General features: G+C 40.1%; 1 protein-coding gene across 2 annotated transcripts in view; it reads right to left on the bottom strand.

Annotated features, from left to right (window-relative positions):
* Positions 1-7,361: 7,361 nt before the first annotated feature.
* Positions 7,362-15,571, bottom strand: part of NUP205 (nucleoporin 205) — an 85,247-nt gene continuing 77,037 nt past the window's right edge. The window contains exons 39-44 of one of the 2 annotated variants that reach the window (XR_009610222.3): positions 12,635-12,801; positions 11,002-11,125; positions 10,394-10,522; positions 9,768-9,841; positions 8,497-8,579; positions 7,600-7,706 (exon numbers count right to left, since the gene is read on the bottom strand). Coding sequence is in view for 1 of the 2 variants with exons in the window: in XM_060633216.3 (XP_060489199.1) it covers positions 7,554-7,706; positions 9,768-9,841; positions 10,394-10,522; positions 11,002-11,125; positions 12,635-12,801 (647 nt within the window). In the remaining variant the exon portion in view is untranslated. Of the gene's footprint in view, positions 7,707-8,496; positions 8,580-9,767; positions 9,842-10,393; positions 10,523-11,001; positions 11,126-12,634; positions 12,802-15,571 lie in introns of both variants that reach the window. The other variant, XM_060633216.3, reaches the window with a different exon arrangement.

Raw genomic sequence — 15,571 nt, 5'->3', positions numbered from 1 at the left:
CTAATGCCAGCTCCCTTGCTGAATTGTGGGAATCAAGTGAGACATGAGGGATCAATAAATGCTTGTCATGTAAACTGGTGAGGCCAGTGAGCTCTAGGAGACCTCTCCCCATCCTGTCTCCACACAGAGCTTGCCCTATCGTATTATGAGCTCCTGGTCTTTGAAACCCTCAACAACCTCCCTTAACACGTGCTTACAAAGGATGACCACCTTTTCTCTTTGCTCGCAACCTTCAGAACTCACCCTTGTCTATTAAGCAGAACTCTTGTTCCAAACTATAACAAAACATACTAGTTTTAACCCTATGGAGTGTATGATAGAGATACAGTGGCCAATGATGAGGAAGAGGAAAGCGACCGGGAATTAAGAAGCATTTTCTCTCCATTTCTGCTTTTCTCCATAAAGTTACAGATCAAAAACAAAACAAAGCAAAGCAAAACAAAACAAAAATAGAAACAGTAAAATTGCTAGAGGAAAAAAAGGAGAAATTGTTTTATAATTTCCAAATTGGAAGGTTCATGAAACAAAATTCAGAAGCCATAACACAAGATTGATAAAATCAACCATCTAAAAATTAAAAATTCCTGTATGGAAAAAAAAAAAAAAAAGATAAAACAAGTGAGAAAGGACTAATTTCCTTTGTATGAAGAGTCCCTACAAATCAATGAGACCAACAACCCAATAAAATGTGTTCAAAGGATATGAACAGCTCACAGAAAAGGAAATACAAATAGCTCAAACATATGGAAAGATACTCAGTGGCATTCACACTAAGAAAAATGTAAATTACTACCATAATGAGGTATCATTTTTCTCCAGATTGGCAAAAATCAAAAAGCTTGGTAACACATTTCATTGGAAAGAGTAGGGAAACAGGCATAGTGATTCAGTACTGATGGGGATACAAACTGTTAAAACTTCATTGGAGGGTAATTTGGTCAAAACTATCTTAAGTTTAAGTGAGCAAACCCTTTGTCTCAGCAACTGGGTTAAATTGTGTATGCTCAAAAATATTCACTGTAGCAAGAGATTGGAAACAGAGATCATGCCATTCTCAACAATCAGTGCCAGAGGGATTAATGACCTAATGAGGAGGCAACAGTTTTTTTAAGGTTTTATTTTTATGTTTGAGAGAGAAACCACAAGTGGGGGAGGGGCAGAGAGAGAGAGGTGGACAGAGCATCTGAAGTGGGAGCCAGATGCAGGTCTTGAACTCGGGAACCGTGAGATCATGACCTGAGCCAAAGTTGGATGCTCAACCGACTGAACCACCCTGGTGCCCCAGAGGAGGCAACATTTTTAAACTGTCAAAAGACAATACTGAAAAGTAGATTTATGACCCTCAAGTTTTATAATAGTTTTGGCCAAATTTAAAATAAAACATAAAGAGTACATGCACACACATCCTCAAGGAAAAGATAGATTACATTAAAATGTAAGCTTCTACGCCATAAAAAAAATTCAAAGGATAACCAAATAGATTGGGAGAAAATATCTGCAAACCCAAAACTGAATACACTAAAGCCCTCTAAATTTATATTTACCACCTACACATAAAAAGAAATCCACAACCCCCCAAAAAATAAAGCTTATAAACAGAGAAAAAAAAAAGGTAAACAATACACAAAGTTTGCAAGTGGGGATGCCATTTTACACCCACAGGATTGGCAAAAATTTTTCAATACATGATCACCTAGGTCGAAAACCTAAAAGAATCAACAAGAAAACTCATGGAACCAAGTGATTTTAGCAAGGTTGCAGGATACAAAGTTAATACACAAAAAGCAATTGCTTTCCTATATACCAACAATGAATAGGTGGAATTTGAAATTAAAAACACAATACTTACACTAATACCACCCGAAATGAAACACTTAGACACTGATCAAAATATGTACAATATAGATCCCTATGAGGAAACCCACAACATTTTGATAAAAAAGTCAAATAAATAAATAAATGGATACACGCCATGTTCACAAAAGATTCAATAACATTGTGAAGAAATTAGTGTTTCCGAACTTCAACTATAGATTAAAGGTAATTCTAATCAAAATCCCAGCAAGATATTTCATGGATATCAACAAACTGACTAAAGTTTATCTGGAGAGGCAAAAAACCCAGAGTAACTAACACAGTATTGAAGGAGAACAAAGTTGGAGGACAAACACTACTCAGCTTACTGGAAGACTGCAGTAATTAAGACAATGTGGTTGGCAAAAGAACAGACAGACCAATGGAATAAAAAAGCCTAGAAACAGACCCCCATAAATATAGTCAAGTGGTCTTTGATAAAAGAGCAAAGGCAATACCACAGTGTAAAGTTAGACTCCTCAACATGCAAATAATAATAATAATAATCCACATGCAATAATAATATAGTAATATTATTATAAACATATATTATATATTATATTAATGTTATTATAGTAATAAATCTAGACACAGACCTTATATCTTTCACAAAAATTAACTCGGAATGGACCACAGACCTAAACATAAAACGCAGAACTATAAAACTTCTAGATGAAACACGGGAAAAAAATCTAGATGACCTTGAGTATAACGATATCTTTTTAGATACTCTAAAGGCATGGTGCATGAAATAAATGATTGATAAGCTCGATGTCATTAAAATTAAAACTTCTGCTCTCCCAAAGAATACTAAAAGAGTTAGAAGAAGAGCCACAGACTGGGAGAAAATACTTGCAGAAGACAAGTCTGAAGAAGAACATGTATCCAAAATATCCAAAGAACCCTTAAAATTCAACAATGGGAAAACAATCTGACTTTAAAAATGGGCCAGGGGCGCCTGGGTGGCGCAGTCGGTTAAGCGTCCGACTTCAGCCAGGTCACGATCTCGCGGTCTGTGAGTTCGAGCCCCGCGTCGGGCTCTGGGCTGATGGCTCGGAGCCTGGAGCCTGTTTCCGATTCTGTGTCTCCCTCTCTCTCTGCCCCTCCCCCGTTCATGCTCTGTCTCTCTCTGTCCCAAAAATAAATAAAAAACGTTGAAAAAAAAAAAAAAAAAAAAAAAAAAAAAAAGGGCCAAAGGCCTTAACAGACACCTCACCAAAGAAGATATACAGATGGCAAATAAACATGAAAAGATGCTCCACATTGTATGTCATCAAGGAAATGTAAATTAAACAAGAGGTACCAATTAGAATAGCCAAAATCCAGAACACTGACAAGCCCCGGTGAGGATTCAGAACAAGAAGTGTCAAATACTGCCGGGGGGGAATGCAAAATGGTACCACCATTTTGGAAGACAGCTCAGCAGTATCTTATAAAACTAAACTATCTTTACCATATGACCCAGCAATCGTGCTCCTTGGTATTTGCTCAAAGGAGTGGAAAACCTCTGTCCACACCATAACCCATACAAGGATGTTTATAAAAGCGAGATTTATTCATAATTGCCAAAACTTGGAAAACAACCAAGATGCCCTTCAGGAAGTGAGTGGATTAAAAAACTGTGGTACATCCAGACAATGTAATACAATTCAGTGCTTAAAAAATAAAAAGTTATTAAACCATGAAAAGATTTGGAGGAAGTTTAAATGCATGGTACTAAGTGAAAGAAGCTATTCTGAAAAGCCTACATACTCTGTGATTCCAAGTATATTAAATTCTGAAAAAAGACAAACCTATGGGAACAATAAAAAGATAACTGGTCGGGGCGCCTGGGTGGCTCAATCGTTTAAGTCTCTGACTTTGGCTCAGGTCATGATCTTGCGGTTTGTTAAGTTCAAGCCCCAGAGTCTGGAGACCGTTTCAGATTCTGTGTCTCCCTCTCTCTCTCTCTCTGCCCCTCCCCACCTCAAAAATAAACATTAAAAAAATTTAAAAAAATAATTGGCTACAAAGGTTATGAGGGTGGTGGGTAGGAGGGAATGGAGAAATGAACAGGCAGTGCAGATCAAGATTTTCCTCTGTACGTTACAGTGATGGATACACACCCAGAGTGAACTGGAAGGTAAAAACCATGGGCTCTGAGTGATTACGATGCATCAATGTAGGATCATCCCTGGTCAAAACGCATATTCTGGTGAGTGAGGCTGATAGGGTGGGGGAGGCTGTGCATGTGTGGGGGCAGCGGGTATATGGGAAGTCTCTGATTCTTTCTCTGTTTTATTGGAAACTTAAAACTGCTGTAAAAAAATAAGTCGTTAGAAAAAAACAAAAGTATGACAATTGGAACTGTGCTTAATGGTATGAAAAAACAGAAACTCTCACCCCATGGGTAGGAGTAAATTGGAGCAACCACTAAGAAAAATACAGCAACGTCTAGTGAAATTTAGAACTCTTAACCTCTGTCTCAAGATTTCCACTCGTAATTATGTGATCCAGAGAGGCCTTCTCACATAGCACATGTCTCATCCAAGGAGACATGTATGATAATCACTGCAGCACAGCTCGTAATAGCAAATACAAACACAAATAATAGCGGGAATTTAAATGTACACCAGTCCACCAACAACAGACGGCATAAATTTGGGTATCTGTAAAATCGGTAACTACCATTCAAGATTTATAATAAATGAGTATGAGCAATTATTAAAAACACAATGCTGAACCAAAAAAAAGCAAACTACAAATTGATCCATTAGTAGGACAACCCACATATCAAGATTAACAACCTATAAAACAAGGGATGGGTTAAATAAGTGATGGGGATTAAGGACTGCACTTGTGATGAGCATCGGGTGATGTATGAATTCCTGAATCACTATGTTGTACACCTGAAACTAATACAACATTCTGTTAACAGGAATTAAAATAAGAATTAAAAAAAAAGTAACCCTGTAAAACAATACTTGTTAATGTCTATGGATACACACATATGTAGTAGAAGCATAAAACATGAATGGCAAATTCAACAATAACTTCATGACAATGGTTACCTCTGGAAGGGATGTAGGGGAATTGGGAACAGGAAGTTCACAGGAGCCCCAACTGTATCTACCATAGTATATTTCTTTAAAAGAAAAAAAAAACATTCTTGGCGTGCCTGGGTGGCTCAGTCATTTAAGCATCTGACTTCAGCTCAGGTCATGATCTCGTGGTCTGTGAATTCAAGCCCCACATTGGGCTCTGTGCTGACCACTCAGAGCCTGGAGTCTGCTTCAGATTCTGTGTCTCCCTCTCTATCTGCCCCTTCCCTGCTCATACTTTCTTTCTCAAAAATCAACATTAAAAAATCTTTAATAAAAAAAATAAAAATAAATTCTTGAGCAAATAGGGTTAATTTTAAGATTTGATGAAGTATGTAACATGAGGATAGAGTGGGTGTCTGCATGTTTATAATATTGATATTATTTGTATGATCAAAACCATACACAATTTTTTAAACCTGAGTTAATGATAAAAGCAGTGGCAGAGGGGCACCTGGGCGGCTCAGTTGGCTTAAGTGTCCAACTTTGGCTTAGGTCATGATCTCACAGTTTGTGAGTTCAAGCCCCTCATGGGGCTCTCTGCTGTTAGCACAGAACCTGCTTTGGATCCTCTGTCCCTGTCTCTCTCTGACCCTCCCCTCCTCTCTCTCTCAAAAATAAGCATTTTTAAGGGCACCTGGGTGGCTCAGTCAGTTAAGCGTCTGACTTTGGCTCCGATCATGATCTGCAGTTTGTGAGCTCGAGCCCCACATGGGGCTCTGTGCTGACAGCTCAGAGCCTGGAGCCTGCTTTGGATTCTGTGTCTCCCTCTCTCTCTGCCCCTCCCCAACTCGTGCCCTGTCTCTCAAAAAATAAATAAACGTTAAAAATAAGCATTTTTTAAAAAGCAACGGCTGATAGTTTTTGGAAACATAAATTCAGTCTCAAAGTATCAACCCACAGATTATTCATTACAAGGGAAGAAAGATAACCTTTACAATGCCGGTGTGTCAAACACTACCTTAATTAAGTGCGCAAACTTAAAATAATGGGACAAACTGGGGCGCCTGGGTGGCGCAGTCGGTTAAGCGTCCGACTTCAGCCAGGTCACGATCTCATGGTCCGTGAGTTCGAGCCCCGCGTCAGGCTCTGGGCTGATGGCTCGGAGCCTGGAGCCTGTTTCCGATTCTGTGTCTCCCTTTCTCTCTGCCCCTCCCCCGTTCATGCTCTGTCTCTCTCTGTCCCAAAAATAAATAAAAAACATTGAAAAAAAAATTTAAAAAAAATAAAATAAAATAATGGGACAAACTGATAGGAACCTCCTGATATATGAAGGCATAGTGTCACCCACAGAATTGTAGTAGTCTTGCCAAAAATGTTTAACCTAAACTTAATTTAAAAACAAAAACAAAAGTAACTTTGGGACCCTTTTCAAAACAGCTAACAAGTGTCACATTAATCACCATCTCCCCCCAAAAAGGAGGGGAAACATTTCAGAATCAAGGAAACTAAAGAGATAACTAAATGTAATGTGTGATTCTTGATTTAATTCTGGATAAAAAAAATTAAAGTTCTAGAAGTACATTTTGGGGGCAATTGAAATTTGAATATTGCCTTAATATTTGAAAATTTTATTGTATTTTATTAGCAAACGTCTTAAGTGCAATAATGGTATTATGATTTGGAAGGAAATATCCTTGTTATTCGTTGCTGAAATATTACGGATAAAGTGTCACTATGTCTACAATATACTTTCAAATAGTTAAGGAGAAAAACGTAAGTAAACATTTAAAAAATTTTAATATGCTAAAAAGCCACAGAAATTATAAAAAAAAAATTATATTTTTAAAAAAGAAACACTATAGAACTAAGTATTAATTTTCTGCTACTCATGAGTCAAGACACTTTTCCCTTTCTCTCCTTTATTTTAGGCTGAACTAATTTATGGCTAGAAAGGGAAAAATGGACTTTGAGATGATGTAGTCACTTGAACATAAGCACAATTGGGCAAGAAGTAGAGTGATGATGGTCTAAATTCTTTTGCCCTAATCGTAGGCATCACATTAATTATATGAGAAATTATCAGTAGGTGATTAATTTGAGAAATTTCACAATCAAATAATTTGGACAAATCCAAATTATTATACTGCCACTAACATGCAGGAAAAAAAATAATTTTAGCAAAGAGATAACTTCCTTTCTTGGGACATTTCTATTAGATCTTCACAGTAGTGAGTACACTATTCTATCAAACAGCATAACTATAGTTTGTGGTCCACTCTACCCCATGGAGTGACCTTGATTATCACAGAAATGCAATGCAAATAACAAAGAGATAAAAAACTGCAATTTCCAGACTATGCCTTTAAAAGAACATTCAGAATTATACCCCTAGGGGAAAACTACCACTGTGGAAAGGGGATTCCCAATAACGTTGATCATTTTCTAGGTAAAATTTCAAAAACGACTAGCCATATGTTTTGTGTCTTTTTTAAAAAGTATTTATTTTTTACTAGTGAGGTTGGAACCAGGCAAAGAAATTTACAGAAAAGATGTCCATATATAAAGAAAGAAATAGCAAAATATTTTTTGGTCATAATTTAGAAACAAACTAGTCCATAAAAAGGGGACAGTTTTCCCCAATTCTTCTCTTCCCTAGAAGAGTATAAGCACGGGCTCTTAGTTCCTTGATATCCTCAGCAGGCCTCGGATACGTCTGACAAGAGCTTGTATGAAACTATAGCGAGATCGAACTTTCGAGTATAATCCTTCAATGTCCAGAAGTTTCTTTTGTAGTGATTCTCCAAAAGCGTTGATGGCGTCAGCCTGAAGCTAGAGTTAACACAGATGACATTTTGTTATTAAAACTATAGTCTCAAATATTTTTTGTTTCATGTCTTCCAATTTAAACTATCTTTGAAATTTTGTAATGTGGTCCTTTCTCATGTAGCAAATTAACTAAACATTCCTTCTATGCTACAATTTATTGGTATGATATTGTTTTTCCCTCTTTCCTGTCTTGTATAAATGTTTAAAATTTTAAATAACAACAACAAATGATGCTGTTGTTGACATATGGACATACTGCAGTAAAATATTTCCTGACCAGTGACATAAGTTGTTAGGAGTGGATGCCTCTGGGGAAAGAAACAGGATAAACTGGAAAGAAGCTTTTACTTTTTACTTGGTTTTGCAATTAAAAAAAAAAGAAAGAAAAAACCATTTCCATGCTTTCACTTTCAAACAATATAAACAGAAGAACCTGGTATACACTTTAGAATTCATGTATTTTAGAATGCACATTTGAGGGGCGTCTGGGTGGCTCAGTCGGTTAAGCATCCGACTTCGGCTCAGGTCACGATCTTGCGGTATGCGAGTTCGAGCCCCGTGTCGGGCTCTGTGCTGACCGCTCAGAGCCTGGAGCCTATTTCAGATTCTGTGTCTCCCTCTCTCTCTGACCCTCCCCCGTTCATGCTCTGTCTCTCTCTGTCTCAAAAATAAATAAACGTTAAAAAAAAAAAAAAAAAAATTTAGAATGCACATTTGATTTCGAATGGATCTTTTTGGCATAATAGTGAAATGTTAATAATATTAAGTGCAAAATTAGATAAAATCTACCTGCCTTCAGTTTTGCAGTAAAATCAAAACAGAGTGAGAAGGTTATTTATTAATCCTGCATTTCTTCTCACTTTATAACAGCACAGTCTAATGAAACAGAAATAGTGATTAATTCAACACATATTTATCAAACATCTTCTGGTAGATCTATACTTTGCCTAATTGTACCCATGACCTAACTGAACATTAAAGCTTACCTAAACAAGTCTAGCCAAAACATGGATTGCTATTATGAAGTCACTCTGGGGCAGATGTAGTCAGGGCTGGGATGAGAGCATGCTCTTTATGATGTCTGGTTAAGCATGGTCTGGAGGATGCTCTTTCCTGGAAAAAGCCTAACCTTCAGCTTTAAGAAAGGTAGTGGCCAAGAGGGATTAGGGAAGAGTAGAGAGGCTTTATCCAATCACAGCTAGGGGGGGCGCCTGGGTGGCTCAGTCGGTTAAGTGTCCAACTTCAGCAGGTCATGATCTCACAGTCTGTGAGTTCGAGCCCCGCGTCGGGCTCTGTGCTGACAGCTCAGAGCCTGGAGCCTGCTTCAGATTCTGTGTCTCCCTCTGTCTCTGTCCCTCCCCAGCTCACGCTCTGTCTCTCTTTCTCTCAAAAATAAATAAACATTAAAAAAAAAAGTTAAAAAAAAATCATGGCTAAGGACATTCAGATGCCTAGGAACAGATCCAGCTATAATTCATGTACCCTGCTAACTACTCTGTTCCCAAGACTTTCCTATTAGTTTCATATTAAGTTTTCATTTTAATTATTTTTGGAATGCTCTTCATTCATTCCAACATTACTGGCCAAGAGGTTACTAAGTACATACTACTGTATAATACTATGGTCTCCTAAGTGGAATTTGTAATGGCTACTCCCCATCTCTCCATTTAAATTATTTTCTGGAAAATTAAGTGCTGAGTGACACTTTGTGCCTAAAGTCGACAAAGTTAATCTAAAGAAACTGGCGGTTTCCAGATCACATGCTCAGTAATTTACTGAACTCGATGTTACACCTTCCAGGCACTACTCCCCTAGGATCCCCACATATGAAACCTCATTTAATCCTGACAAAACTGTTTGAGGCTGAATTATCATTTCCGTTTCTTCACGGAGGAAATGGAGGCTCAAAATCAGGTTGTTCAAAGTCCCAGAGCTGTTGGGTGGCCAGGCACGAATTAAAATCAGGTCTTTGTACACAGCCCTGAAAATCATAAACTTATTAACATACTAGGCTCTTCCTTTGTCCTTCCAGAAAAGAACAAGGGTATGAGACTAGAACCTTACCTGGTCTATGTCATGTTGGCTCACTGCAGTCAGACCACTTCTGAAATCCAGGTTGGTTTCTGAAGCGAAGGAATCTAGAGACAAAAGACACAGTCAAAACAGCTTTACCAGGATGTGTCTACTACACCCTGGAAGAATCTGAAGACAATGAACCACAGCGCCACAGAAAACATGGGTCAAGGCTGAGAAATCTATTTCAACTTTCAGTAACTAGAAGCCCCTGGAAAGCATTTCACTTGTCTAGGTCAGGGTCTGCAAGCTTTCCTTCCGTTTCTTTCCCACTAAGGGATCCAATACAAGCTCACTGGTCAAACAGGCTCACTTAATAGAGATCATGGCCCAGGCTGACCCACATCCATTCTTCTAGAAAATTATTTGTGAGCAGGGGACTCTGGAGCTGGCCAGCCCTTAACTGCAAGAAGCTGAAGAACAGTGTCTTAAGATATTCATATTGTCCACACAATTTCCCATGAATAGAAGTAAAACACAAGAAATAGCCATGTCTAATAACTAAGTAGCTCTCCATTGCCCAATCCACTCTTAGTAACCTGGAAACAAAAAATAAATAAAAATGTAACTAGGTTTTCAAAGCACTGAGATCTATAGGTTTTCAGAATGAAGTTTACCTTGTAGTCTTCTGCTTTTAAATAAGGTTCTGGAGGCAAACAGGGAATCCTGAGAATCGGTGGGCGTGCAGTGTAACAAGTAGTACTCCAGATGGCGCCAAAGAATAAATAGGCAGGTCTCTATGATAACTACAGAAGAGAGCTCGGACTAAAGGAAAACAATCTCATCAAACCAGCTGCTGAGGAGGGGAAAAAAGGAGATAGGACCACTTAGTGACATACGCACTGCCTCAGTCTAACCGACAGGGGCAAGGGTCTGTTTCCCTAGAAAGCAGCAAGACGTGTTGAGAGGAATGAGGTGGGGCCTGGGGGAGGGGGGAGGGGGGGGCGCGTGTGCTGTGCCAGCACAGTCTCCAGTGTCCTTGCTTCCTATCCAGACACAGAGTGACTGTACACATTATCAGGATTACTAGCTACTCTAAAAGGTAAGGAAAAACTTTAATTTGGAAATATATCGGGCATTTACTGGGAAAAAATCAACAATAATTATGTCCTTTTCCATATGGCTTTGATGCCCAAAAAATGTGAGAATCAGTAAACAGTCTCTACATTTAAAGAATCTTTTAAGGTCACCATTCCAGTTCCCACTGTGACTTCATTAAGGATACAAGAACAAAGGGAAAGTAGTTTGGCTCGATTGTTGATCAACTTCACCAAACGCCGTCTTGCTAGGACATATTTCTGGGCAGTGGAGATTTTCTCAACACCAACAGGCATCACAGACTGACACAACTGAGAACCAGAAACAAACACAGTATTAGTGATGATGTGAACTGTAACCAAAACTTCATGGAATTCTATACAGAGGGTCACTTGCGATAAGCACTGTGAAAAACGTCTGAAGAAGTTTAAATGTCCTTGCAGACAAGAGCTATTATCTAAGCTAGTTAGGAAGCTAGTAACTTTATAGAAAAACAGAGAGCCAAACCAATTAAATTCACAAATGAAGATTCACGTGCTGCTTTCTGGAAAAGGTCTCATCCCTGAAATAGACATTTCCAATCTGCTGATGGGCCGACCAACCCTCAACTTCCCATCAAGGTAAAACGAGATGAAACAGTAGGTTTTTCAAGCAGTAGGTTTAACACTGCCATGGAGAAGTTCTCTGACAGCTGTCATGTATCTTCTGAAGAAAACGTACAGTGGATTTCTACAGCCGATACAAAAATATGCTCATCGGCGAGAAACTCCCTTCATCACACCTCTATTTGGCATAAGCACAGAGATGCGATTTACAACCCAGACGCTGGGTTTGGCAGACGGGCTGGGAGGGCGCCACACGCTTCACTGGGAGGCTGCGGGCCCCCTGCGAGGACCGGCACGGCCCATGAGCTGCAATGGGAGGAAGAGGGGCTGTCGGCTGTAAGCCACCCGATTCCAGGGCTCGCCTGAACCCCACCAATAACTCCCGCCTCGGTACGTGCTAGCTGGGTGGCTTCGGGTAAGTTATTCAAACTTCCAGTGCCTCCATTTCCTCATCTGAGAAAAAAGGCTCATGTGTTGAGCCAGAACTTGTAGCTCAGGGCCTGGCACATGGAAAACACTCAGTGTTCTTAAAAAGAGTGGCAAGAAGGGGCAGGCTTGACTACTCTGAAGAGTGACATCGAGTTTTCGGGGGAGTTGGTGCAAACCAGGAATGGCAAATCGGTTCAACATCGAGGCTACCAAAGGACACCAAGAAGCTCCAGCACTGGGCAAGAGATACGGTGTAGTCCGGCTACTGAGGGAGCAAGCCCGGCAACTCAGCATCTCTGGCTGCAATAAACATCAGCGAGTGATTCTGGCTCATTGAGAGCAGGCAGTCAAGTGTGATCTGCCATCCCGTTTGTCTGAAAAATTCACTCAACAGATACTGAAGATGCTGAAGGCACAGAGGCATCTTAAGGGGTCACTTCTACTGAATAAGCATCTGCAATAGACACCCAAGTTTCTCAGCACAGATTTTAGAGTATAAATTACCAAAACCCTCCTTCAAAGGCCAGCGGCCGTTCTACCGGAGGGCGGGTGGTGTTCTTAAACATGTGCAGCTTCACTGTATTTCAGTGACGTGCTACTCTGCTTCTGAGGCGTGGTGCTAAGGTGAGGGGCTCTTCTTCAAGCCACACAGAGGAACCACTTCAAGCCCTTTCGTCTCCCTGCATACATCATCTTTGCTCACAAGTCTGACACCAGTATTCTGGTCCTTGTGAGGAAAAGCAAAGGCTTCTCAGAAATCTCCACAGCTCATGATGAGGTTCATACCTCTTTTATCTCATCAGGTGGAAGTTGCTCTACATTCTGAAGTTTGTTGACACTCCGTCGATGGCTGTCGTAATAGCTGAAGAAATCATTAGCGCTCTGTTTCAGCAGGTAGACAATAATGCCCAAACCGGGCAGGCGCCAATATGGAATCACTGGAGCTTGAGTATCTAATAGAGTTGATAATAAAAAACGATGTTCCACTTATAAGAATTTGATATGAATCTCGAATGACCTGTTGTGATTTTTTTTTAATTATTATTTATTTATTGGGGGGGGGAAGGGGCAGAAAGGGACGGAGAGAGAGAATCCCAAGCAGACTCTGTGCTCTCGGTGCAGAACCTGATGCGGGGCTTGATTCCACAAATCATGGGATTATGACCCCAGCCAAAATCAAGATTTGGACACTTAACTGAATGAGTCACCCAGATGCCCCTCAAATCACCTGTTTTAAACAGGATATGCCAAGAATTGAAGGGCATGTAACCTATTATTAAAACCAACCCAAGACTACTTTTTTAAAAAAATTTTTTCAATGGTTATTAATTTATTTTGAGAGAGAGAGAGAGAGAGAGAGTTAGCAAGTGAGGTAGGGGCAGAGAGAGAGAGAGAGGGAGAGAGAGAATCCTAAGCAGGCTCCGCACTGTCAGTGCAGAGCCCGGCAAGGGGCTTGAACCCATGAACTGTGAGATCATGACCTAAACCAAAGTCAAGAGTTGGATGCTTAACTGACTGAGCCACCCAGGAGCCCCAACCCAAAACCACTTTTAAATACTTCTGACAGTTCAGAGGAGGGGTTAAGAGCTACTATGATCAGATATGTGCATAAAGCTGAAGACCTGAAGAGAATAAGGAAATCTGGCCGATGGGACACTGACAGAACTTTCCCTTTATCGGGCGGAAGACCTCTTTCAGAACCATTAATTATAAACCTTTGCATCCAGCTTCTCCCCCTGCCCCCGCCATGAACACACAGACGCAAGCCTCACACACAAGTCTGGAGTTTCCTGGCCCCAGGCGAGTAATTCCTGCTTTACCCTACAGCTCTGGTTATGTGGATTCACTTCTGGTCTGCATCTTTCTGGTTGCTGAATTCCCAGCTCAAAGTCATTCTTCCCAAGAGAAGGAGAGCACTAACTGAGATATTCAAATAATATAATGAAATTTAAACTTCAACAACTCTCTTAGCACCATAAGTCCTTTTGGGTAAGAAAACAAAATGATCTGCCTTTTACCTGACTAGCTTCTGATGAAGGTACAAAGGAACAATGGGATGTCGGGAAAGTTTTCTGCAAAGGGAAGAGCTGGCAGGACTGGCGCAGTGGAGCAACTTCCCCTTTGATCGAGGAATTTCTTGAGAAACACCTTAGTAATTTCAAGTTCAATTCGGAGATAATCTTTGTTCAGTGGCTCTAACTGCCACGAATACTGCAGGGAGATGTGCATTGGCTTCCTTCTCCACTGTCTCCCTTAACTTTGCTTCTAAGTCACATTTCACAGGTCTTCGTGAAGAGTGGAAGCGAGACAACAGTTCCTTGTCAGCGGATGTTGCCACCAACCAGGACATCCTGGACTCACATCAGTTGCCAGGTTTCCCTTTCTAGTCCTCAGTGAAGATGTGACAGTCTCTATGATACAGAGCCTTCTGCTGGTGAAATTAGGTACTCTGGTGCCCAGGAACGTCTGTATCATTATCTAGTCTGGCAGGAACACATCCAGAAAGAGAATGGTCCAATGCTGACAGTACTCTGGCACACATCAGGAGCTCTCACACGCTAACCTGCTCAAGTCTAGAAAGTATTAAGGTGTGCAGAAGCTACCAGACTTAGCTTCATGGGGACTGCTCACAAAAGAGCTGACTACAGAAAGCAGATTCTGCAGGAAAGATCACAAGGTCCAGGGAGTAGAAGTGCTATAGGAAAGGGCCCTGGACCACAAGTAATAGTACATATACTAAATGATAGACAATAATGACAACAGCAATAATGAAAATAATAAGAGCTAACATTTAGGCAGTGCTAAGGACCAGACACTGTTCTAAAGCATTTCACAGACATTAACACATTTAATCCTTACACTAAAAATTAGGAGCTTGTTATTACTCTCATTTTACAGATGAGGAAACTGAGGCACAGAGAGGGTTAAATAATTTTTCTGAAGTCATATGAATAGTCACTTAGAGAATTGGGATTCAAGTCTAGGCAGTTCATCATCGGTCTATATTCTTAACTGCTAAGGTTAAGCTACTTCTCTACAACTAAATGTTCTTGAACTTACTACATACCTACCCACGCCGTGTCTACAATTGGCAAAGGTATGTATGCTTATTAAATCTTTAAAAAGTCTGAGGAGGGGTGCCTGGGTGGCTTGGTCGGTTAAGCGTCCGACTTCGGCTCAGGTCATGATCTCACGGTCCGTGAGTTCGAGCCCCACGTCGGGCTCTGTGCTGACAGCTCAGAGCCTGGAGCCTGTTTCAGATTCTGTGTCTCCCTCTCTCTCTGCCCCTCCCCTGTTCATGCTCTGTGTCTCTCTGTCTCAAAAATAAATAAACGTTAAAAAATAAAAATTAATTAAAAAAATAAAAAGTCTGAGGAAAAATAAAAACCAATATATAAGTCTTCATAAAGTTCATCATTAAGTATTAAAGATCAAAGAATGATCCAGTATGGGAAAGATGTGCTCAAAATGAGAAGAAGCTAAATGAAATTTTAATAATTACTAATGATACATTATTAGCATATGATTGTTTTCGGAGAATAAATGACAAAACTACAATTTCATTTAAAAATATTAAAAAAAATTTTTTTAATGTTTATTGTTTTTGAGAGAGAGAGAGAGAGAGAGAGCGCACAAGCTAGGGGGGAAAGAGGGCAGGAGGGAGGGGAAGGGGGAGGGAGAGGGAGAGAGATTGAGGCAGAATCCCAAGCAGTCTCCATGCTA

This window comes from Panthera onca, chromosome A2 (assembly GCF_046562875.1).
Source record: "Panthera onca isolate mPanOnc1 chromosome A2, mPanOnc1 haplotype 2, whole genome shotgun sequence".
Lineage (NCBI taxonomy): Eukaryota > Metazoa > Chordata > Mammalia > Carnivora > Felidae > Panthera > Panthera onca.
This window is presented reverse-complemented; position numbering and strand designations above follow the sequence as displayed.